The following is a 23,395-nucleotide window of genomic DNA, read 5'->3' on the forward strand; positions in this document are numbered from 1 at the left end:
GCTCTGGTTTGGTGTTTGGCGCGGTCGGCTAGCATTCAGATTAGTCAGCTGTAAAATTTGAATCTTACCCACGCCATTGCTGACTTACTCCCATCTAGTTTCCAACCTACCCATACAAACACATACCCATGACTTAACCTAAAGGAAAGTGATCTCGAACCAGTTTAGCTCAAATGAACTCAATGAACAGACAAGCTAATCTTCCACTGGTCGTGACAGGAAGACAGACGCTATGTACAGTATTTACAGGTTCATTGTATCGGGGAAATTCCCCTAGCTCTTTTCGACCTAAGGCCGTATACAAATTTCTGCTCATTCTCAACCAAAGTGACTACTACCAGGACATGGGCGAATCACCCTGACCTTCACACGACCAAAAACAAAGAACACTAAAAGCTGTATTGAAGCTAACCGTGATCTGAATTTGATCTCTTGGTGATGTTAACAACATAGAGAGTGGATTATTTTGATTAAACAGAAAAATAGAAAGTCTCTTTTGAAAGTCGCTGAATATGTCCGATTCGATTTGCGAGAGGGTTATAGGTCGAATGGGGATTATTCAGGAGAGATTCGGCAATCTGCGTACTGCGGCTAAAGGTTGGGAGTAGGTTACAAAGCATTCAGGGCTCAGTCGGGAGTAAGTCATTTACTGGTTACATGGTTGGGACATGTTCAGTGCGGCATAGAACTGGTCAGACTGCTACAGAACTACCGCAAACCTCACTGGGTCCGCTAGTGTTCGGGAGCCATATTTGGCTATGTGTACCTTGGGCTTGACTTATGCATGATTCTATGACTACCTGTTTTAATGTTACATTGTTTTATGAAAAGTGAGTCTCAAAAGTTCAGACACAGGACTTCCCCAATAGTGCAAAAATTTATTCTATAAGTATCAAATTACAAGTTATTGGGCGATAGGACAGCTACTGACAATGATAGCTTTAGTCATGTACAATATGGCAAACTACTTAAAACGAAAAAAAAGGCATAGTAAGCACTCAAAATCAAAATTATTAAAAACATGCTGCAACTTATTAACATTTCTACAGCCACATGGCAAAATGCATTTTACATCATATATTTGTACATTATCTACAGTGGCCATGCATGATTCAGACAACACAGCTAAAATGTAGTGTCTACCAGACCTTTGTATGGGCGGAAAGAATAGCAGAAATTGGCCAAAAGATAGGGATGTTTTGCCTACAGCTGTGCACTCAAATGGGTTGCCAACTCCTCCGACAATATATCACATATTTGGACCAATTTTTGCTATTTTATTCAGGCTGCAGAGGTCTGGTGGCAACTAGCTAGAATTCATGACACACGTGCAAGTGGTGAAAAACGTATTCCACACCACATTGCCATTCATTTCATGACCTCATCAACTGAAGATTAGAGTCCTCAATTTTTAACATTCTGACCATTGATGTGAAGGTCAAATGTCTGCTTCTGTTAGTCATAAAGCTTACCATCTTCAGTTGAACAAGGTATAGTTGCAACATAGAACAAGCAGTTTGGTGACTGAAAGGTATTCAAATCTTGACAGAGAGGATGACAACCTTTAATCATTTGGTCTGGCCTCACAAATGATTGAAAAATAAAAAAATGAAGGGAACAATTAGTTTAGCTTAGTTTTGGAAAAGTAGACTATACACATTTGAATAAATAACATCCTAAAACTACAAGACAATAGTTGATATACAAGTTACATTTCCTAGTTTTATCATGACAAAAAATAGAATTCAACACCTTTTTCACTGTCTAAACTAAACACTTAAGTAGAATTACAACCCTTTTCCCTCATTGAAATATAAACCATTGTGTACATAACAACCCAGCAGTATGTAAAAAATAAACTGGACCAAACTGTTGAGATACACTGATCAGAAAATAGTGAAACATCCCTGATAATGTCTAGAAATAGTTGATTTAGTAAATATTTCTATCATAGTATTGTCTACAGCTATTAAAAAATGTGTTATACAGTTATTTCTGCTAAGGTCTCAGTTTCTTATGGAAAATTTGTGGCGGAACTTACAGAGTTAAACAACCCTTGAACCTTAGCTCAAAAGTTCATCTGAGCTGGTAGAAATTATTCTGAAGCAAAGTTTAGCTGTAATTTCCAACATAAAAAACCCAGATCCGAATATTTTTGCAACAGGAATAAAGGAAGACATTTACATCATGGCATTACAACCAGGGATGGGGGGCGCCATAAACTTTCTGCAACTTACGCTTCACTGAGTCACATTTCTATGCATAACGTGACATCATAGAAGCCATGGATTGCTCAGTCCTTGACAGAGAGTTGGGCAGTCCAAAATTTGGGTAAGTCCAATTTTTGTGTTGGAAACTGCAGTTCAACTTTGCTTCATAATCCCTGGACCTTCGTGATAGACTTTAAAAATCTTGTTACAACATTATCCGAAGATTAAACATCCAGATCTAGACATGACTTATAAAAATGCATACTCAGTCAACAGATGCATGGGTTCAAAAGTTCCATATTCAAATCTACTGTGGCAAACTTACATGATAAAAGAAATTTAGTTTGTCACTTACTAGCAAACATATTCTGATGTTTCAAGAGAAACAATTTGTTAGAAACTTTCAGTCATCAGTTTTAAATTTCATTTCATTTGATTGACAGCCACTACTTTATTCAATAAAATCTGAGACCCAAGAGTTTATGTACAAATAAGCACCATCTAAAAGTCAGGTTTTTGACAGAAATGTCTCCTTTCCAAAAAATTTTGGAAGTAAATCCCCTGAAACATGGCAACTTCCCCCCTTTCACTATCAATGGCACCACCACGTCATTGTCACAAGCTGCCTTTGGAAGACTACACTTAGAAAGAAGGGGGTGCACAAATTCATGGGTTGCTGGTACAACAGCAGCAGTCACAAGGAAGTAGAATTACATGTATACTGAAAATGCATGTAAAATGGGCAAGCTGTGGCCCTTTTCTAACACTTAAAATCCCACAGAGGTACAAGACATTTTTCAGCTTTCAAGGAAACTCAACAAGTTTCCCTAAATTCTTTACAAAAGAGAAAGAATAACACATATCTAAAGAGATTGTTGCTAACTACTAGAATCTTTGGACAACTGAGAAAAAGATGCTTTTAACCTTCATCCTGCTATGCTTTATATATGTGCACAGGCACACCACTAATAACACTGCAAGAAGAAGGTTAAGTTTGTCATAGTGTGAGGTGACACCAGGACACCCACACAAAGGTAAGCATGTACATTGTAGATGGGAAAAATTTGTGTGTTATTGGACAGGTTACAGAACTGTTGTACCGGCAGTGTGAATATTGTGCATGTTTCTGTTGACTTGGTTCACACAAGGTGTTTTAAAACATGAAAACACAGTCTGAGGCTATTCTGAACATGCCTGAGTCACTGGGCAGAAAGAATGCCATGGCTTTAGAAGTTAAAAAGTTTAAAAACTGTGTTTCTACCTGAAGAAAACATGTGGTCCCTCACATGTTTATATCTGGCCAGGTCAGCATTTGCGATTTCGCTTTCTTTCAATTGGAAAATTATGTTGACATTTGAAACACATCGAATGTACTGGCAGTGTTAAAAAAAGGAGTAAAATCTTACGTAAATTGTTGCCAACTTAACTATCTCAACTGTTACAAAGTTAAATGGCAGATATAAATCCATACAGAATATATAAATCTAATCTCGACAGACTTGATACCCGCGTATTTCTAAGTCCTTGACTTGGATTAATACCAAATCTGACCCAAAAACTCCACCTTGATCTATTTTTTAGCAGGCAGCCAACATGCTTTAAAAATTCTTGTGAAAAGATTCTAAAATGCTGACTTGGCCAGATGTAGGAAGAGCAACCTACTGAAGACTTTGGGCCACATCAATTACATTTGTTGGTTCCCAGATCTAGATAAGGTAAACTGGAAGATGATTGATGGAAACACGGCCTGTAAAAGGAAAAGGTAGTCCAATAGCCTTTTTGAGGCCCTAGGGGCAGTGAGTTTTTATCCACTAGGACATAAATTGGTGTGGCATTATTTGGTGGCATGTTGGGGTACTAAAGGACAACTTTGTGGGCAGACATGAATGTCGCTAGGTGGCAGCGGAGGCGGCTGTGGGGGCCTTTGGCTTCTTGCTGCTCAGCTGGGAGATCTGTTTCTGTAGGTCTCGATTCTTGGTCTAAAGGAGAGAAGAACATCATAATGTATACAAAAATGTTAATATAGGATGACAATACAGTTTGTTCAACACTGGTCACTTTAAATTATGTAGTTATGTAGGCAAAATAATTGTAATAAAGCATCTTATACATGTCAGCACAGTGGAATTCAAAGTGACTGAGGTACAAAAGAGAAGGAAAATGAAGCAAATGTTTACCTTGTACAAACATGAAAATATATGGTTCTTTAAGAGTCATTGAATGTTGCTTTTTTTCAACTTAAAAAGGCTACTAATTAGATCAGAACTTTTTTTGTCGTGTGCATTTTATGCTAAACCTTTGCATTCTTGTTATAAAAGCAAAATGTGTATTATTGTGTAATTGAAGAAGACAGCCATATCGAAAACAGTTTCTTTCAAGAAACTCAAACCATAACATTTAGTTGTTTCACAAGTAAATTGCAGAATATCAAACTATGATAAGCTCTTCATGAAAATAAGCAGAAGTTTCAACTGTCACCACACAATTCAAGATCAAGATTTCACCAGGATTCTTCAAAGTGAGAAAGAGACAAATGGAAAGCTGTCTCAGAAGAAGGAGACGTCTCAGACATATCTTAAAGGAACAGACCTGTAGAGCCTTCAGACTGTCCTGGTGCTGACTCTGGAGTGAGAGACAGAGAAAGGGAGAAAGAGAAGAAGGAAAGAGCAGTTTCACAATAGCTTCCATTGCAGAGTTTCTGGTTATCTTCTACTGGAGACAGACCAGTTTTTGAGTTGTGAGGTAGAGCCTACTGGGGAGGGGCCAGTTTTTGAGTTGTGCAGTAGAGCCTACTGGGAAGGGACCAGTTTTTGAGTTGTGCAGTAGAGCCTACTGGGGAGGGACCAGTCTTTTAGTTGTGCAGTAGAGCCTATTGGGGAGGGGCCAGTTTTTGAGTTGTGCAGTAGAGCCTCCTGGGGAGGGGCCAGTTTTTGAGTTGTGCGGTAGAGCCTACTGGGGAGGGGCCAGTTTTTGAGTTGTGCAGTAGAGCCTACTGGGGAGGGGCCAGTTTTTGAGTTGTGCAGTAGAGCCTACTGGGGAGGGGCCAGTTTTTGAGTTGTGCAGTAGAGCCTACTGGGGAGGGGCCAGTTTTTGAGTTGTGCAGTAGAGCCTACTGGGAAGGGACCAGTTTTTGAGTTGTGCAGTAGAGCCTACTGGGGAGGGACCAGTCTTTTAGTTGTGCAGTAGAGCCTATTGGGGAGGGGCCAGTTTTTGAGTTGTGCAGTAGAGCCTCCTGGGGAGGGGCCAGTTTTTGAGTTGTGCGGTAGAGCCTACTGGGGAGGGGCCAGTTTTTGAGTTGTGCAGTAGAGCCTACTGGGAAGGGACCAGTTTTTGAGTTGTGCAGTAGAGCCTACTGGGGAGGGACCAGTCTTTTAGTTGTGCAGTAGAGCCTATTGGGGAGGGGCCAGTTTTTGAGTTGTGCAGTAGAGCCTCCTGGGGAGGGGCCAGTTTTTGAGTTGTGCGGTAGAGCCTACTGGGGAGGGGCCAGTTTTTGAGTTGTGCAGTAGAGCCTACTGGGGAGGGGCCAGTTTTTGAGTTGTGCAGTAGAGCCTACTGGGGAGGGGCCAGTTTTTGAGTTGTGCAGTAGAGCCTACTGGGGAGGGGCCAGTTTTTGAGTTGTGCAGTAGAGCCTACTGGGAAGGGACCAGTTTTTGAGTTGTGCAGTAGAGCCTACTGGGGAGGGACCAGTCTTTTAGTTGTGCAGTAGAGCCTATTGGGGAGGGGCCAGTTTTTGAGTTGTGCAGTAGAGCCTCCTGGGGAGGGGCCAGTTTTTGAGTTGTGCGGTAGAGCCTACTGGGGAGGGGCCAGTTTTTGAGTTGTGCGGTAGAGCCTCCTGGGGAGGGGCCAGTTTTTGAGTTGTGCGGTAGAGCCTCCTGGGGAGGGGCCAGTTTTTTAGTTGTGCGGTAGAGCCTACTGGGAGGGACCAGTTTTTTAGTTGTGTGCTAGAGCCCATCGTACATAACTTCAATGGAATTTTTTATTTTTTCTTGGGCAAATTTTGCTAAGGAAAGTCCTGTTTTCTGCTTGGGAAGACTGAAGTATACATTTTTTGTGAATCTAGCCAAAAGTCTTATGTGACTCTGCAATGTAAGCAGCTCTGAACATGTCTCCATTGAGAAACACAGAACACAATAGAAAGCCACACTAGAAAGCTACAATCTGCTTCCAGCAAATGAAGAACATGGCCTTTCCCATCTTCACCAAGAGTGTTACATTTTGCATCTTTTGAATACACACAAATACAAACAGTTGTGAACCCTTAGCATCACCAAAAAGATATGATGCATGCACAAAATTCCTTGCAAGAAAAACAAACAACAGTGTTAATTTGTTGCACCTGAAGTGACTCCACAGCCTCCTGGTGGTTTTTCTGCATGTTCTGGATCTTGTTCCTCATCTCCTTCTCTGTCTCCCACTGCCCTGCCTTCAGCTCTGTGATCTGTTGGACACACAAACATCACACATGAACTAGGAACATGTACAAGTGTTGGATAACAAAGTTCTTTGTACACAACCAATTGTTGTTTTAGCTACATTGGCATTTCAGTGACTGTCTGTTATTTTCCTTGGGTAAATACTGACTGGTACTACTTTGCTCTACAGCTAGGTGTTGCTGTTGCAGCGTGAAGAATGCGGTCCCAAACGTGACTGATCATGAGTTAATATCAAAATGTTTGCTTAGAATAGTTAGATAAAAACACTTCCTCGTGTGCAAAGAACTTTATTATCCAGTGACTTACCAACCTGATTAAATCATTCACAGATGAACAAGAGTTGCTGCAGGACATTCTGGTCTAGGACCATTCTTGCTGTAGGGATATAGGTTGTCTGACACCTTAAGGACAAGTCTTATGTTTCTTTGGCATAACCAGTTAACTGCCTTTATGCATGATACACTAACTTTGTAGAGTGAGTACAAGCTGTGTAAGACTGGACTGAACAGTTTGATCTGCTCACCCCTACCCAGTTTGAACCAGCAGGGTTTGCAGTCTAGGATATCTGTGGATTCTAGATTGAATGAGTGTCCCAGGTTGTGTTGTAGATGGTGGGAAATGGCTGAGGTGTAGCCGTTAGCACTATGTCTGCAATGTTCTCTGTGCCTTTCTCCTACTGGCCAACAAAAGACAGCGGATGCTGTCTGAAATGTCTGACCGTTCTGAATTTTATACAGTAACTGTTATTTGGAGTATCTTATTACCTGGATATCTAACCTTCATCAACGCAACAACAACCTCCTCTTCCAAGAATAAGCAAATAAAGAATAAGACGGTACCTTTTTCTCCTTTTCCAGGAGTAGTTTGTCTTTCTGCTCGATTTGTTTCTTCAGACTGGCGACCTCCTCGCGAAGCTGGGTCATGGCGATCATCTGGTCTGTACTCGTGATGTCCGCCAACTCGGACGAGCTAAGGGGAGAAAATAGCCACAGACGTTAGGAAATTCATGATAGAATGACTAACTAGACTGACTAAATTACAGTCAGGCCCCTAGAAGTTCAATGTCCAACACCTCTACATCTGGAGAATTAGGTAAAGGTAAAGCAGGCATCCTCAATTGAGGTGAAGCATTATGCTTTTTCAAGTAGCTAGTGGTAGTGCAATGCGGCTTTGCCGTGCGCGGCTTGCGTTTTTGGCCAAGCACACCGGGTCACCCCTACTTTTCTCCATGAGTGTGTTGGGTTCTTGATGATTTATGCATATCTGCTAACATGGACCAAGGATTGTTCTACTGAGAACTGTCTGTTACCATGGTGTTGGAGGCAGTGCATGAAAACTGGTTTTCATGGTAAAAGAGAATCCTCAGCTCCTATTGAACTGATTTTCATGGTGATAAAGAATCCTGTGCTCCTAGGAATGGGAATGGTTCTCTCGAGTAAGAGGTGAATGGCCACAAGTTCTCAATCACCAGACAGCGAGAGATTGTGTAACATAGGCTAGGTATGAAAGCAAAATCTTACAACAAATCCTTAAGTAAACAAAGTGAAAAAGGTGTTTAGCACAGAATTATGAGTACAGTAATATATAAAGTCTATAAAGAAGTGGAAGTCCTGTGTTTGTATCATTATAGTGTGACTGGACACCAGTGCTAGAGAACATAGTTTTATACTATAGTGCATATTATATAGAACATAGTAACTAACTTTGGTCACTCTAAGTTTGCAAAGACACTGGCAATTCTTAAGGCAATGAAAGTTTTGGTAGAAAAAAGGGCACCATAATTCTCACCTAGCTAAAATATTTTTAATTATCATGTTAAAAAAGTTTACTGTACACTCCAAAGTTGAAATACAAGGTTTACAGTTGATATAGATTTCTTAAATTGCCAGTGCCTTTGTAAATTTAAAATGGTGCCTCCATCTTTATTCTCTAAAGAAGGGAAATGCTTGCCCATACCTTGCAAGGCCATTAGCTCTCTGGTCCAACTTTGGTTTCTTTAGAGGGACCAAATTTGAACTAGAGGTAGGAGGCAAAGCTTGCCTGTACCTTGCACTGCCATTGGCAGTGGATTTTTCCACCTTGGCCTTCTTGCTGCTGCTGTGGTGGTGATGGTGATGGTGGTGGCCGGCGGAAGACCTGGAGAAAAGAGTTGGGACGCCACTGAAGTCAGTGAAGAGAGGAAGAGATGACTACGGTCCACACACACAAAACATGTGCAATGGTACGTCGATGAGGGATAGACATCCAGGTAATAAGATAGATTTTTTTTGGTCACTGACGAAAGATAGTGGATGCGATTTGAAACATCTGCCCATTTACAAATTTACATCTGTCCAGCTGTTTGAGTAACATTTGTATTGTATATGTAATAGTTAGACCAGGGTGGAAAATGGGAAGCTGGTTTAAACTTGCAAAAAAATTTGCATGCCAGCAAAGCTGTTTTATTATGCCAAAGGGCTGTTATATTGACGGACTGAAACAGATAGTGAAGCTCCATTCTGACATGTTTGTCCCAGCTACTCCCAGTATATCAATGGATAATAAAGTTCTTTGTACACTTTGAATCAGAAAGTCTACTCCAGTCATGAAGTATGATGAGATGTGATATAAACTCAGTCACAGTGGTAGAAATACTTTTTTTCAGTGTTCTGCAATATTGCAGAATGTCAAATTTTTTTTCTGCAATTTGAAAATATTTTCTGCAAATACACAAGACACCTCCTCAACTTGATAATGCCTATATATACTTATATTTACATCATATCTAGCTTTGCAACATTGCTGTTATTCTTTATTCTCACTCTATCTTTAAATTTTACTAGCAAAATTTGAAACAGGAATAACATACATGTGCGTGAAAAATATTCAAATGAATAGCGAAAATTGCAACAGCAAAAGCGTATCTATTCAATATTAATCAAATCAAATATTTGTTTATAATTTAAGTATGTGTATTAAAATTTTGAAAAATTCAACAACCTGCCTGAAAAGGGGGAAAAGAACATTATATCTCTGCAAGGAATACGTGCTCTGATGCGTAATGTTAGATCGCACGACCCGTGGTAACAAAAATCACAGCCACAGCCCACGGAAAAAATTACAAGATTTGAAAAAAATCGAGAAAATAATGAAAAATTCAAAATAAAGAAACCTCACGCAAACCTTGCCCTCTGCGTAATTTTATTTTTTATAAATTTGAAAAATTGCTATCGGTTTTAAACATCGGACTCCGAGTTCAAACAATCGTCCCTCAAGACGGCCCGGGGATGTTATTGTTTTTCACGTGGGCGCCCCCCTCCCCACTGTCTCGGCACAGGAGGAAATGTCCCGCCTTCTCCACGCAAGGCGGTGCTCTAGATCTATCTGAGTAGTTCTCAACTTCATCGCTGCCATCTGGGCTTGAAGGACCACGGACTAATGTAGCAGCCACCGTTTCGTTCCTTCTGTCATCGCGCCCATGCCCCGAGTTCATGATCAGGCCCAAGTTCATGATCAAGAAATCGCATGCTTGCTGAAACATCCGGGAATTGTTTTCCCGACTTTTGCCGACCTCGAGATCGTGACCGCGGAGATTAGCGAGGGTTGACGGAAATGCACGAAATTGACATTTTCTCACATGATTCGTCTCCGAAGTTATCACGGAAAGGGTCGAACCTCCCCCGAAAAAACTGACCTCAAGTAGCACCAGGCAGTTGGAACGCACCGAAACGCCGCCATCTTGCGCGGCGGTGTGGGTTTCAGTTTATATCTGCAGCGCCGCTAGTTTGCTTACTAGTAAGACTATATAAATTATAATCTCCTGAATTGAGAGCCATTGAATCCCGAGTCTGATTTTTTTCTTCTGCAAAATTGCAGATTGTTTAATTTTTCTTCTGCAATCTTGAAAATCTTTATGCATTTTGCAGATTGCAGAAGGGTATTTCGAACGCTGCAGTCATGTTTGGGACCACATTCTTAACACTGCAGCAGTGACACCTATAGCTGCAGTGCAAAGTAGAACTAGTCAATCTGGAACAAGTTTGAACCATTTTCGACTGTACAGCTCCAGTCTTTGTCAAACTTGTTCCAGAATGAGTTCTTCCAACACAAATGAACTTTCAAGCTTAGAACCAGTCAGTATTGCCTTTAGGAAGGTGACAAACGGTCACCGAAATGTTGGTAAGATATAAACACTTGGTTCTGTAAAAAGAACTTTGTTATTCTGTGAGGTGTACCTGTGGTGCTTGGACTTGTCCTTGTGGTGAGAGTTGTGGTGTGAGCTGGTGTGGGACGAGACGTGGCCGTGGTCGGCGTGTTTCCTCTTCTTCGCCTTCTGCAGCGCCCGTTTGTATGCCAGCGTGCACAGCCAGCACAGAAGCTTCCCATCCACCTGCACAGAGATCATACGATTGGTTGGAGAATCAAACAAGACGATTTGGCTTTATTTCTAAATGAGTTTCAAACAAATGATAATAATCTTTATTTGCAAAACCATGTCCTAAGGATAATTGCAAAGGATCACACAAATACAATAACATTATAAAGGTAAAAAGATGAATAAGCTTAAGACACGGATCTCATAGGCAATACGCCTCTTATCCGAACACTATGTTATGCTATGTATGTTATGCTATGTCTCAGTTGATCTATGTATTCTTTCTACATTACTGGGGGTGGGGGTTGGGAGAACAAACACGTATGCTGTGGCCTAGTGGTCAGAAACACAGCTTTAAAATGAACAGACTTCCAGGCACCTGCATTACACAGTCTCCAGGCTAGGGAGAAGGCTAGTATTACCGTGCTGTAAGTAGATTAGATCCAAAAGAATGACATTTATTAAAACACTGCATACCCTTCCCCTTTAGAAACCCACCTTTTTCTTGCTGTCGTCCTTCCTGTCGAAGGCACACCTGAGCTTGCACTGGTCGCAGGTGGACGGCGGGCCGTACTTCCGCTCCAGGTTCGTGCACCTCTGACACTTGGACCCGATAAACGCTGCGATCAGGTTACAGAACTCACAGATGGTTGGCTGGAGGAGCAACACATCAAAAATTAAATACTAACAAACTCACTCGCTACCTGGTTTATTCTTTATACAGGGATCTCATTCCCCCGAGTTTGACACCTATGTCACTAGGACTAAACAAATACTGAGATCTGATTATAGAACTTACAAGTGGTCAGCTGAATCAACAACACAACAAATAAGAGTTGTTTACAAACAAGCTGAAACATGTCCTTGTTTCTGGGGTGCCATCCCTGAGAGGTTAGCATCACAGACACTTAACGCTGCTAAGTGCTGTGAGCACTTAGGAGATGTCAGTTATGACAAGAAAAGATCAGTCCTTACACAAGTCCTGATGTTAAACAGATACTCACTGTTCCGTAAGCCTTGACGCTCTGTGCACATTTCTTGCAGATGGTGCTCTTACTGTGGTAAGTAAAAAATGGAATATTTAGAAATTCAGCCTGCCACTATAAGCATTGTCATCCAGGAGAAGTAAAGAATATTTTTGTTTGATGAACTAACTTAGTCTTAACCTTCTCCCTGCTGAGCTAGCTCTTTGGTGGCTAAAATTTAAATGGCTTGATTAAGTTTGGGGTTAGGCAGTAGGGAGAAAGTTAACTATACTAATCATTGAGTTGCTATGCCTCTTTGTCCAAATGAAAGTGCCAGTGGAGATATATTGGCAGTTACATAACCTTAGAACTCCCTGCAAAATGCTGCATCAGTGAAGTACAATTGTATTGGTTGCAGAATGCAGATTTCAGCAAGGATCTCTAAGGTTAAGGATAAGGAACTCAAAATTGAAGTATCCTTTTTTTCTATACAATTCAATTCCATGATGTGAATCATGTATCAAGTCACCTTGTCAAAAATATAAAAACGACATTTTAGCTCTGTAGATATTATATTAGGCCACAAGACAAAAAGGCAACTTACTTTTCCTGCTGAAACTCAGCCCTACAGTACAGGCATTTCACGACAGGGTGCGCTTGACGACAATCCTGGACACAAAGAAAAGTTGTCAGATTCAAATCACATGGTAAAAAATACAGAAACAACAGTCCAGCTCTGCAAAGAACTCAGTCCAGTAAAAGCCATATGATTTCACAGAAAAATGCAAATCAGGCCAAATACTAAGATATGTTACAAGTTACTTCAACTTCAACTTCAACTTATTGGGCCCCCAGATAACCCCGCAAGGGGCAAAGTAGGGGGGGAGGAGGTCCCGGGCTAAGGCGGGCAGGCCTCCAGCCTGGCGCGGAAAGACTCAACGGTGGGAGTCGTAACAACCGCGCCAGGCAGGGCGTTCCACTCTGGTATGGTGCGAGGGAAAAAAGAATATTTAAATGAGTCTGTTTTAGCGTTGATTGTTTGGAATTTTAGAGTGTGGCTACCCCGGGTGCGCCCCTGAGCTGGTTTCAGAAGATTGTCTGTGTTTATATTAATGTAGTTATTGACTAGTTTATAGAGAAAGGTGAGGCGGGCGTTCCTCCTCCTTTCAGAGAGAAGGGGCCACTGCAGGTCATTGAGCATTTGTGTCACGCTGCTAGTCCGCCGGTGGTCATTCAGAGTCACTCGGGCGGCCCTGCGCTGGACGGCCTCCACCGCCTGTATCCCTTTGGTGGTATACGGGTCCCAGACGATGGCACTATATTCCAAGTGGGGCCGCACCAGCGCTTTGTAACAAGTGGCCTTGACTCTTGATGGACAATGGGTCAAGTTGCGCCGAATGACCCCTAGTACCCTACCGGCTTTGCTAGTGGCGTAGTTGATATGGGTGTCCCACCGCAGATCGTCGGACAGTTGTACTCCAAGATAGGGGTGGGACTTGACACCGGTGAGGGCTTCTCCACAGAGGGAGTACTGGGTTAGAATGGGGTGCTTTTTACGGGTGATATGGAGGATGTGGCATTTAGAGGGATTGAACGACATAAGCCAACGATTTTGCCAATCTGTTAGTGCATCAAGATCAGACTGTAAACCTTGTGCGTCAGAAGGCGTGCTGATGGTTCGATAAATCAAGCAATCGTCGGCAAATAATCGAACATGTGAATCTACGGAGCTGGGGAGGTCGTTAATGTATGGTAGAAAGAGCAGAGGGCCTAACACTGTACCCTGCGGAACTCCAGAGGTGACCCTGACAGCTTTAGATGTTCCGCCGTCAAAGACCACCCTCTGGGTTCTCTCCGTTAGGAAGGCCCTAAGCCAAGACTGAAGAAGGTCAGAAATGCCGTAGTGCTCGAGCTTGCTCAGCAGCCGCTCGTGGGGCACGGTGTCAAATGCCTTGCTAAAGTCAAGCACCGCGACATCGACCTGTTTGTTATGGTCAAGATTCTTGGCCAAGTCTTGGAGGGTGAGTACCAGCTGGCTCTCACAGGACAGACCCTTCCTGAAATCGTGCTGCGCCGGGGACAGAACGCCATGAGTGTCTAGATGTTTCATCATGTGGCTGTGCACGATGTGTTCGAGCACTTTACCACAGACCGATGTCAGAGACACCGGCCTATAGTTAGCGGGCATTGTTCTGTCACCCTTTTTGAAGATTGGAGCGATGTTGGCTGTTCTCCAATCCTCAGGAACGTCTCCCGTGGATATTGACTGGGAGAATATTGTCTGTAAGATTGGCGCAATTTGTTCGGCAACAGTTTTCAGGAGGCGAGGTGGTATTCCGTCTGGTCCTGTGGCCTTGCTGGGATTAAGACTAGAGAGCTGTTTGGCTACCCCCTCCACTGAGATGTTAAGGGAGGGGATAGTTGGAACTACGGATTCGCCAAGGGTAGGAACGGTAGATTTATCCTCCCTGGTAAACACTGACTCAAACTGGGCTCCCAGTGCATCAGCCTTTTCCTGGGGGTCAGATGTTAGCACCCCCTGGTGTCTTATGGCCGATGCACCAGTAGAGTCCTGTCTGAGAGATTTGACATAGCTCCAAAAGGCCTTGGGATTATCCTCGATGTTGGACTCAAGGTAGTTGGAAACATAATCCCTATGGGCCTTCCTAACTCTCTGCTTAACTCCCTTCCTACACCTCTTGAACTTGTTATTGTAGTTGCGCCCTGAGTAGAATCATCAAATAGATAGTATTTTCATCTTTGAAACATCATGCACTCTGCTAGTTTGAATTCGCCGCCCTGACCCACATAAAAGACACATGTCCAAACTTCATCGTCATCCGGCGACCTTTCTATGAGGTTTTTAACCAACTCCACAACACTGAAAACAATACTACCACCATATATTGGACAATGTTACTTTGATGAACACCTTTGTGCACGTTTTGAAGGAGGAAGCGTTCCGATTTGCTACAAACTCTTGTGATAATTTATGCCGATGACCTAAAAAATTACAACCACACAAGTCGTCTGCCCCCCTCCCCACTACTGACAAGACTTCGTACCTACGGTCTGTGAGGTTTGGACGGAGTTTTAGGACAAACCACACAACAAACAACGACATATACATCCTGTTTACCGACCCCAACAGTTTAGAGGTATCTAACATGTTTCTAAAACAAGCAACATTGACTTTTCTACGTTTAAAAACCGGATATTGTCATGGCGTACGTTGTTTCTTATATGCTGCACCAGAAAACACTCACCTTACACAACTGCTGTCCCTGCGAAAGTTCCTCGAACGGGTGCCTGCTGTTACACTTGGTGCAGGCAAAAAGCGGGGCGCTGCCTATCCCCGCAGACATGACTGTGTTTCCCGAAATAAGAGCTCTTTTTTCGTAAAGAAAATGGGCAAAATATACGGCAGGAAGTAGGGATATTTGCAGAGATTTGGGTGGGTCAAAGCGCATGCGTCAACTTTGACATTTCTCGGAGGTCATTGCCCTTTTGGGATCTTCTGGGTCCGTTCCTTTGTGTGCTCAATGAGAATGTCAACTAACATTGCATGGCCAATTTGATACGTTTTGCAATGATTGTGAAGTCCTGTTCCGAAAAGCGACAGATTTGTAATGTCAGCTGCGAACCAACAGAAATGTTGCAATACCTCAAGAAGTTGATAGGTGTCAACAGACAGCAGACAATTGTTGTGATGTGATGATGAACTCAGCTGTCTGGAAGGATGTCAGAAGAGGAGACGACTTTCTGGAAACAGTACTTGACGCTATAGTGTTGCACCTATAATGCTGAATACAAATTGATAAGGTTCATCCGGTTATATGCAGTTGATAGTATTCTCAGAACAATTGCTTGTTGAAAACTTTACCTGATATTACTGTTTGTGTAAGCCAACTCAAATTTGTAGGCACCTAGATAATGCAGCAATCTCTTGATGCTGATTTTTGATTGGTCATTGAAGACCACTACCATCTAAAATGATGATGATGAAAGAGCTGACAGTAAGACAGACTGCCAATGGTACTGACGCCAATGTATCAACAGTCGTCTTTTTTTTATTTCTCAATATTTAAATGCTTCCTTGAGTAGGCTAATGACTTTAACAAAATTGAATGGGAGAAGGCAGAATTACAAAAGTAGCGTTACATGTACAGTGAAAAAGCTGGTCATAGGAGTCACTAGGTGGGCAGTTGTGAGTCCAATGGCCAGCTACCCCCTCTGGCAAACCTTTAAATCAAAATCTCCCAATTTGGCCTATTTCTTTTCACAGAGTCTGCCAAAGAGTGCAGTGGAGACCAAATTGTTAGTTCCCAGCTTTTTTACAGGATCAATGTTGATCACACTGACATCTACCCAAATATTCACTATGCTCACTAATTTGCTAAAAACTGACCTAACATCGGCAGAAATTATTGAGGTTACTCACTCAGAAAGTACAATGGAAACCAAATAATGAGTGAGTTATTGTTCTAAAAACTTAATCTAAAAAATCGAATCTTGGAAAATCATAATCATGAAAACAAGCATTTAATTCAATAATTTACATATCTACAATGGAAAGTCAGTCAACAGCTTAACTTTGTTTTCCCAACAAAATGCATTCTGATAATATATATAGTTTATTGCAAATTCATGCCCGTAGGCTAATTGCATGTTGACAACAATGTCGAAATACAAATGTAAGGTAAAACAAAAGTTACATGAATACAAAATCATTCTATATTGCTATTCTACAGTAAGTTTCTATATCTACGGTACTAATGCGGGGTTTGATTTCTTGTCTGAAAGCAGTGGAAAATAAAAAGTCCCACACTTTCAATGATGAGTGGGTTGGAAGATTTTAAAAGGAATAGTTTCTGTGTATTTCTTAATTTAGAAAAGTTTTTGGAGATTTCGGATACTTTCGTGAATAATCTGTTTCTTTTGGTTTCAAATTCGGGACATTCGTATATAAAATGTATTTCATTTTCCACTGCTTTCGTTGCACACTGTTTAATGAGCTGTGCATTTATGCAAAACTGATTCACTTTCATTTTCACTTCAGATGAATGGCAGTTTTGAGAATAGGGTATACTTAGAGAATATATACATGTGTAAATAAACACAGTGTGCTTGACATTTTCTTAATACCTGTACAGGGCTCGAAATTCATTTTTGGAAATAGGTGTACAGAAAGAATTTTGTGTGCACCTCATAACATAAAGTTGAATGTCAGCAAAACATAACTAGAGTTCCACGAACACATTATCTTCGCCAAATAATCAAGGCTTATCATGGAGAGTGATTAATATTCACATGCCTATCACCCCCTGCAAATTTGATCATGCACCATACTATTTGGAAGTTATGATGGGGCGAATGAGTGTACTCTCCAAGCAGAGGAGTCGGTCTGGCTGGTTTTTGACGTGTTTTTAGGTGTTTTTGTCAGGCTTTCCATTTTGTCCCCTTTTCGTTATGTCGCTAACCGTGTTGAACAAATATGCCTAAACTGAACGCGTTAAAAACCAGCAGGACCCACACCTCTGCTTGGAGAATAGTTTATTTATTTGACCTACATGTACGTTTATGCAAGGCCATCTGTTTACATGACCTTTAATACACTGTCCCATGTCCCATAATGCAATGCAGTGGGTTAACAAACTTTCCTAACTAATTATGCAAATTAGCTCCTGTAAAGCACCATCTGAGCTCCCTACATACCAAACATCACGACGATCTGTCGACCCCTTCTCAAGTTATTCATGTCCGAATGTCAAAACAAAAACACCCACTGCAGCTCTTAACAAGCCGCTAGGGGGCCCAAATTTACAGAACTTACTTTCTGTAGCATGAACTATCTACCACACAAAAATCATGACCATAGCGCTTTCAGAAAATATGCCCCTAAATTTTGAAGCTCCGCTGCAGTACCTTAGGTACCCGCTAGAAGGCCCATTATCGAACTTGACCTTCCTTTTTGTAAACCCTACCCATCCACTAAATATCATACGGATCCATCAACAGCTTCTCGAGTTATGCTGGCGACATACAAATACACGTTCACACAAAGCCCGCTGCAGTACCGACGAAAAACACCAGGGGAACCATTTTTGAACTTGACCCCCGTTTCTACAACATCTACACACCTGCAAAAAATCATGAAGATCCATCAACGTTTCCGTCACTTTTTTTGCCTACATACAAACACAAAAAAATGCAAAGTCCGCTGCAGTACTGTTGAAAAACGCAAGGTAAACCATTTTCGAACTTGACCTTCCTTTGCACAACTACTACACACCTACCAAAAATCATAAAGATTCATTGAAGCTTTCTTGAGTTATACTCCTGACATACATTCAGACCCACCCAACAGATTTTTCAACCGAAAACATAATCTTCTCCGAGTACAAGTACTCTGCGAAGATAATTACAAAGTTCAACACTTAACTGCCTTTCAATCTGTAATTCTATTTCAAACAAGTAATACATAACAGAAAGTACAACAAAAGGTTATATTGCCCTTTCTGATACTTAAATTTTAAGGATATTCTGTATAATAGTGTACAATTATTTATAGTACCTTTACCCTATAGCCTATAAAAATATCTAGGTGCACTGGTTCACACACAGTTAAGTCCCACTCGTGTGGCTTTAAGTAAGGTCTACATGAAGACACAGAGGGCTGGGAGGAAAACTTACATCTATTTGTACCACATGTACTTGAAAGTTGAAACTTTGTTTTCTTATTGTTCTTCTACTTAAGCATCTTTTTTTTTTTAAATCCCAGAACAAGCAAATTGCTTAATTAGATTGGGTGGCCTAAGTGAGAGAGCTACTGCATAATGAAATTACACCCATGGTTGTGGATGGTGATCTGACTATTCTGGTAAGCGGAACTATTTCGCGAGTCGTTCCTTGGTGGTGTAGAGTGAGCAGGGGCATTCTGGAGAGCTTCTGTACTGTGCTGACTTCCTGGGAATCGAGGGGGTGTGCTGTAGAATGGAGGGGGTTCCCTCAAGAATGGAGGGCATGTGCTGTAGAACGGAGGGGGTGTGCTGTAGAATGGAGGGCGTGTGCTGTAGAATGGAGGGGGCGGGTAGTGATGCTCCCGTGCTGTGTTATGTAAAAAAAGGAAAATTAATGCAAACAGATCGGGTGGACCCGCAGAGGTTGTGTGGAATGTGTGTAACAGTGCATTTTTCCTTTTCTGTCATTGCAGTGTTTTTGTGTTAAGTATCTTGTGCCATTCTTTTAAACCTCCAAGTGTCAGAGCCCAGGAACTAGACTCTATAATTGCCACGAGGAACATATAAGCCTAAATTGACAGAACATGTAAAAGTTGTACAAAAATTAGATACAAATCATATGTCATGATATAGAGTCCATTCCAAGTCACCATAGGGTTTTAAAATAATATTTGTAATAAGTTTGAACTATTTTGAACAACAGCTCTAAAATTGTTCAAACAGTTGAAAATGAAAGTTTGAACATGTTTGAATTTATCGTTACATGTATGTTGGGAACATTTTGAAAGTAGCTGCACAAAGATCTCTTTATTTAGAACAATTTCTGACATTTGTTTGACATTCTAGATATTTTCACTATGTTCCAACATTTGGAAAATACTTGCATCATTTTCCAAATGGTAGATTTGGGTTCAGTATTGCCCTCACAAAAGTAGGTGCTAAGAAGCCCGTTTGTCTGCTTCTGTACAATTTTAGAAAATGTTAGAACATTTTCCAACATGTTAGAACAAATGTTGAATTTATGTTCCAACATGTTAGAAACTAATATGAATAACATAATCAATGTTATAAATATTTCTCACATGTTGGAACACTGTAGAAATATTTAAGTATCAAATAACTGTTAAAAATGTTCTAAACACTTAACACTTGTCTCAGATTTTTACAAATGTTTAAAAAATGTTAGAACAGAAGGCAACAAACACCCACACTGTAATGTGGAATTGACTGTAATGTTTTATTGCAAATTTGACACAAAACGTTTTTCTTTTCCTTTTAACAGATTTGCAGTGACTTACCAGACGAGTTTGTCCATTTGGCAGCAGCCTGCTGTAGCAGATTGGACAGAAGTTGTTATATTCAGCAATACCCAACTGGTCACACATGGGGTTCAGGCACGCTTGGCGCTTGGAAGGGGGGTTAGGGGTTGGTGTTTCAGGTGGGGGGTTAGGGGTTGGTGTTTCGGGTGGGGGGTTAGGGGTTGGTGTTTCGGGTGGGGGGTTAGGGGTTTCGGGTGGGGGGGTTGGGGAATTTGATCGTCCAGGTGGATCTGGTCCATCCCTTCCTTCTTCCTCTTGTGTCGGATTGTCCTCAGTTCCCTCCCCGGCAGTTCTTTAGGTAAACACATCAAAAGAAGTACATGATATACTGAAGATTTTTCGTCAGTAATTGGACTATACGCTGACCCAATAGCAGAAGCAGGGGTTACGGAGGTTGCTCTGGGATAAGTTGTTGTAATTATGTCAAAGATCATGTATGGCTATTTAAACAGAGATTTCTCAATCAACATCAAACTTTATTGGGATGGTTTCCTATTTGATGACGAAAGTGATTTGTTTGAGGAAACAGGCAAAAATCAGAAATTTATGCCCTCCATAGTAACATGTTTGCGGCCATACCTGGCCGAACTTGGGGGGACCGATGGCAAAGTGTCATCTGCCAGTGCTGGCTGGGTGTCGTCCTGTTGCCTGGCAACCATGTCGTCTGTTGTTTGATGGCTTACTAGAGGGCCGATCACCTCAGAGTGCTGCGCTGGCGGTTCGACAGGATCTCCTGATGGATGAGGAGACTGATCCTGAAGAAGGTTATCAGATGGTTGAGGATGAGCTGTTATGGATGTAGGTGAAGGAGGCTTGGCTTGAGTTGACTGTGAACTTGATGGTACAAATATGGCGCTGCTTATGGAGGCATCCGAGATGCTGCCGCAGTCAGACTCGTACACTGCAGTGGAACTGATGTCATCAGCATCATCAGGAAGCATCTGATGTGTACTGTTGTATGCATTCTTATATGACTGACCAGTGCTCTCTCCATCATGACCTATGCCCCCTGTAGCCTGATTACCCCTGCCCTCTACATCCTGATAACCCTGGTCAGTGTTGACCCTCTCACAATGACATTCAATACACCAGTTTGACCTTCGCAGTCTCCTCTCAGGACAGCCAGGTGTTGAACAATTCTTCATCCTGAAGAAAAATAAAATTCAGAAATGAACCTTCTCTCTGCTTGTGATTGTAACACATGACATGTAGATTATTTATAAACTGAGCATAGTGCACTCTGTACTAATGCAACTCGCCTTCTACAACTTAAAATCACAGAACTGATATTTTGTGAAAACCTTTTTTTTTACCCCCCATTTCATTCTGTTGAAAATCGAAAAATCCTGAGATTTATTCCCAACATCTTTAAATTTTGTGTCTAATGTTGAGATGTTTTGACTTCAGCTTTACCTGTTTTGACTTCATCTTGAGATGTTTTAAACAATCTCAAGATGCTTTGATAAAATCTCAAGATGCCTTGAAAAGATCTCAAGATGCTTTGAAAAGATCTCAAGATGCTTTAAAAAATCTCAAGACGGTTTGACAAAATATCCGAATGAAAAGATCACAAGGCGTTCAGTGAAGAAATCAAGACGTTTCTGAGATGGATACAAAACAATGCCATAAATAGTCTGAACTCTGAAGTGATTTTATTATCAATTAGATCAGTTAAAAGGATTTTTTTTACTTTTTGGGAAAATGAGAGAGACTTACCATCCCGGTTAAGCTCCATGTTGAAACAGTCTCGCTGCTGATTTTGCTTATTATGTTAAGGAAACCTAAAAATATGTTCTGTTTTGAAAGAGTCCTCAAGAAGTTGTTATAATACAATTTAGTTGACCAGAATTCTGAATGGCGAAGTTGAGTTCAGTATACTTCAAAACAAATAAGCCATGTGCAACAGGCCCCAACTCCTGGCGCCTTGGCCCTTTTGTGGTTAATTAAGAAACAGCGTCGCGTCCCTTTGTGGGTCCTGATCATGAAGAACGATAGCAACCATCGAAAGTGAAACCTACCTGGCGTAAGGAAATACCTCGGGAACAGGTCTTGAAAATGATAAGAACGACAAAAGATGCCTGTCCTCACTCAGCTTTCGCACACTTGTTGGCAGTACATCAATACGTGCTTAGTTCTGTGCCCACGGTCGAAATTTGCGGAAAGTCCCGCAAGATTTGGCTAAATATCACAGTGGGACTTCCCCTCTAAGATGGCGCCCATACCCAGGGCAGGTGCCCAGTAGAACGTAGTACAAGCAAGTGGTACAAGTGTATTGCAGACGGATCCAAAGCTAGAACTCATGCCGTGCGTGCGTGCGTGCGTACGTACGTACGAACGTACATACATACATACAAATAAAAATCAGCCACTGTATTACAGGCCCGAGCTGCCGACGTTTGGGGCCCTTTTTGGGGTGAAAGTGAATCACCGTCGCGACCCATCGTGAGTCATGAATAACAATCACAACCACCGAAAGTGAAACCTACCTGGCGGCAGCTAATACCTCTGAAACAGGTCCCGAAAAGACGTTCCAAGTCCGACACTCTACATAAGATATCCATCTTCAGCACACATGTATGGTGGCAGTATGATATCAGTATTACTAACACACGGCCGAAACTTGCGGAAAGTCCCACACCTGGGACTTCCCCTCTTAATAAGATGGCGTCTTTACTGCGCTTAATGTTTATCACAAAAACTTGGTAACGAACGGCACAAAGGTGATCAACACCGTACTACAAGACTAACCAATTCCGCGTCCCAAATCGGTTTAGCTCTTAGAATTTACCTTCAGTCTACTTCCGCACTGCTCTGAAAATCAATTAGAAAGTTTCTTCCAGACGTCTTTCGAATTGCTATATCTTATAAGGTAACACACGTGTGTTGAAGACTTTCAATAAACAGTACACGACTGGCCTGATTCGACTTAATTTCTGAGAGCAAGAAGGTTTTAAAAACACCTTCCTGGGAGCAAGGAGTTTAAATATATTGTATAGTGTATTTAACCTCCTTGCTGGGAGTGGACAATTTACGTGGGTCTAAAAGCACTCCCTAGCGGTTCTTTAGATAATGGGATAGAATTCTAATTTTGTATAACATTCTCATTTATCAGGACAGCGCAGGGTGTTCAAGGGATTCTTGCCAAGCAGTGTTCCCAAGCCATATTTTGGACCCAATAGCTTAATCTCCAAGCAGATGTACATGTGGTGCACATCTTTCCCGTCTACCTACAATGACAGGAAAAACACTCAGCACTAGAGAGAGATATGCAAAATGCAGCAGAAAACATGGCACAAATATGCTGGAGCTAACATCTGCTTAGAGATTACCAAATGTGCTAAGTTGGTATTATAATCTCCAATCTAATCAGTACA

At 41.6% G+C, this 23,395-nt stretch overlaps 2 protein-coding genes across 10 annotated transcripts; both read right to left on the minus strand.

Moving 5' to 3' along the window:
- Positions 1 to 858: 858 nt before the first annotated feature.
- Positions 859 to 15,537, minus strand: LOC136434700 (protein FAM76A-like). 7 transcript variants are annotated; one of them, XM_066427723.1, is made up of 10 exons: positions 15,229 to 15,537; positions 12,567 to 12,631; positions 12,002 to 12,053; positions 11,496 to 11,651; positions 10,858 to 11,012; positions 8,600 to 8,803; positions 7,483 to 7,612; positions 6,547 to 6,648; positions 4,800 to 4,832; positions 859 to 4,189 (listed from the first exon to the last, which is right to left on the minus strand). In XM_066427723.1, exons 1-10 carry the CDS (start codon positions 15,430 to 15,432, stop codon positions 4,103 to 4,105), a joined length of 1,188 nt encoding a protein of 395 aa, XP_066283820.1. In that variant the 5' UTR covers positions 15,433 to 15,537; the 3' UTR covers positions 859 to 4,102. The 7 variants fall into 7 exon arrangements, with proteins under 7 accessions (XP_066283820.1, XP_066283802.1, XP_066283840.1 ...); XM_066427705.1 differs by lacking the exon at positions 15,229 to 15,537 and adding an exon at positions 14,895 to 15,173 and having other exon boundaries at positions 8,600 to 8,779; XM_066427743.1 differs by lacking the exon at positions 15,229 to 15,537 and adding an exon at positions 14,895 to 15,168 and having other exon boundaries at positions 8,690 to 8,779.
- Positions 15,538 to 16,488: 951 nt separating this feature from the next.
- Positions 16,489 to 23,047, minus strand: LOC136434730 (uncharacterized). 3 transcript variants are annotated; one of them, XM_066427780.1, is made up of 4 exons: positions 22,810 to 23,047; positions 20,601 to 21,167; positions 20,006 to 20,313; positions 16,489 to 19,069 (listed from the first exon to the last, which is right to left on the minus strand). In XM_066427780.1, the coding sequence occupies exons 2-4, from the start codon at positions 21,164 to 21,166 to the stop codon at positions 18,789 to 18,791; spliced, it is 1,155 nt and encodes a 384-aa protein (XP_066283877.1). In that variant the 5' UTR covers position 21,167; positions 22,810 to 23,047; the 3' UTR covers positions 16,489 to 18,788. The 3 variants fall into 3 exon arrangements, with proteins under 3 accessions (XP_066283877.1, XP_066283861.1, XP_066283869.1); XM_066427764.1 differs by lacking the exon at positions 22,810 to 23,047 and adding an exon at positions 22,508 to 22,752; XM_066427772.1 differs by lacking the exon at positions 22,810 to 23,047 and adding an exon at positions 22,040 to 22,479.
- Positions 23,048 to 23,395: the final 348 nt, after the last annotated feature.

This window comes from Branchiostoma lanceolatum, chromosome 1 (assembly GCF_035083965.1).
Source record: "Branchiostoma lanceolatum isolate klBraLanc5 chromosome 1, klBraLanc5.hap2, whole genome shotgun sequence".
In the NCBI taxonomy this organism is placed as follows: Eukaryota; Metazoa; Chordata; class Leptocardii; order Amphioxiformes; family Branchiostomatidae; genus Branchiostoma; species Branchiostoma lanceolatum.

Bases quoted from the DNA above. Each gene is read 5' to 3' on its own strand.
- LOC136434730 (XM_066427780.1), bottom strand. From the start codon at position 21,166: ATGAAGAATTGTTCAACACCTGGCTGTCCTGAGAGGAGACTGCGAAGG. The intron at 20,314-20,600 runs GTATGGCCGCAA...GTTTACCTAAAG, and splicing joins GTCCCCCCAAGTTCGGCCAG to AACTGCCGGGGAGGGAACTG. The intron at 19,070-20,005 runs GTCTGGTAAGTC...TACATAACACAG, and splicing joins GCTGCCAAATGGACAAACTC to CACGGGAGCATCACTACCCG.
- LOC136434700 (XM_066427697.1), bottom strand. From the start codon at position 15,131: ATGTTAGATACCTCTAAACTGTTGGGGTCGGTAAACAGGATGTATATG. The intron at 11,013-11,495 runs GTGGGTTTCTAA...ATCTCTGTGCAG, and splicing joins AGGACGACAGCAAGAAAAAG to GTGGATGGGAAGCTTCTGTG. The intron at 6,649-7,482 runs GTACCGTCTTAT...TGTGTCCAACAG, and splicing joins TCCTGGAAAAGGAGAAAAAG to ATCACAGAGCTGAAGGCAGG.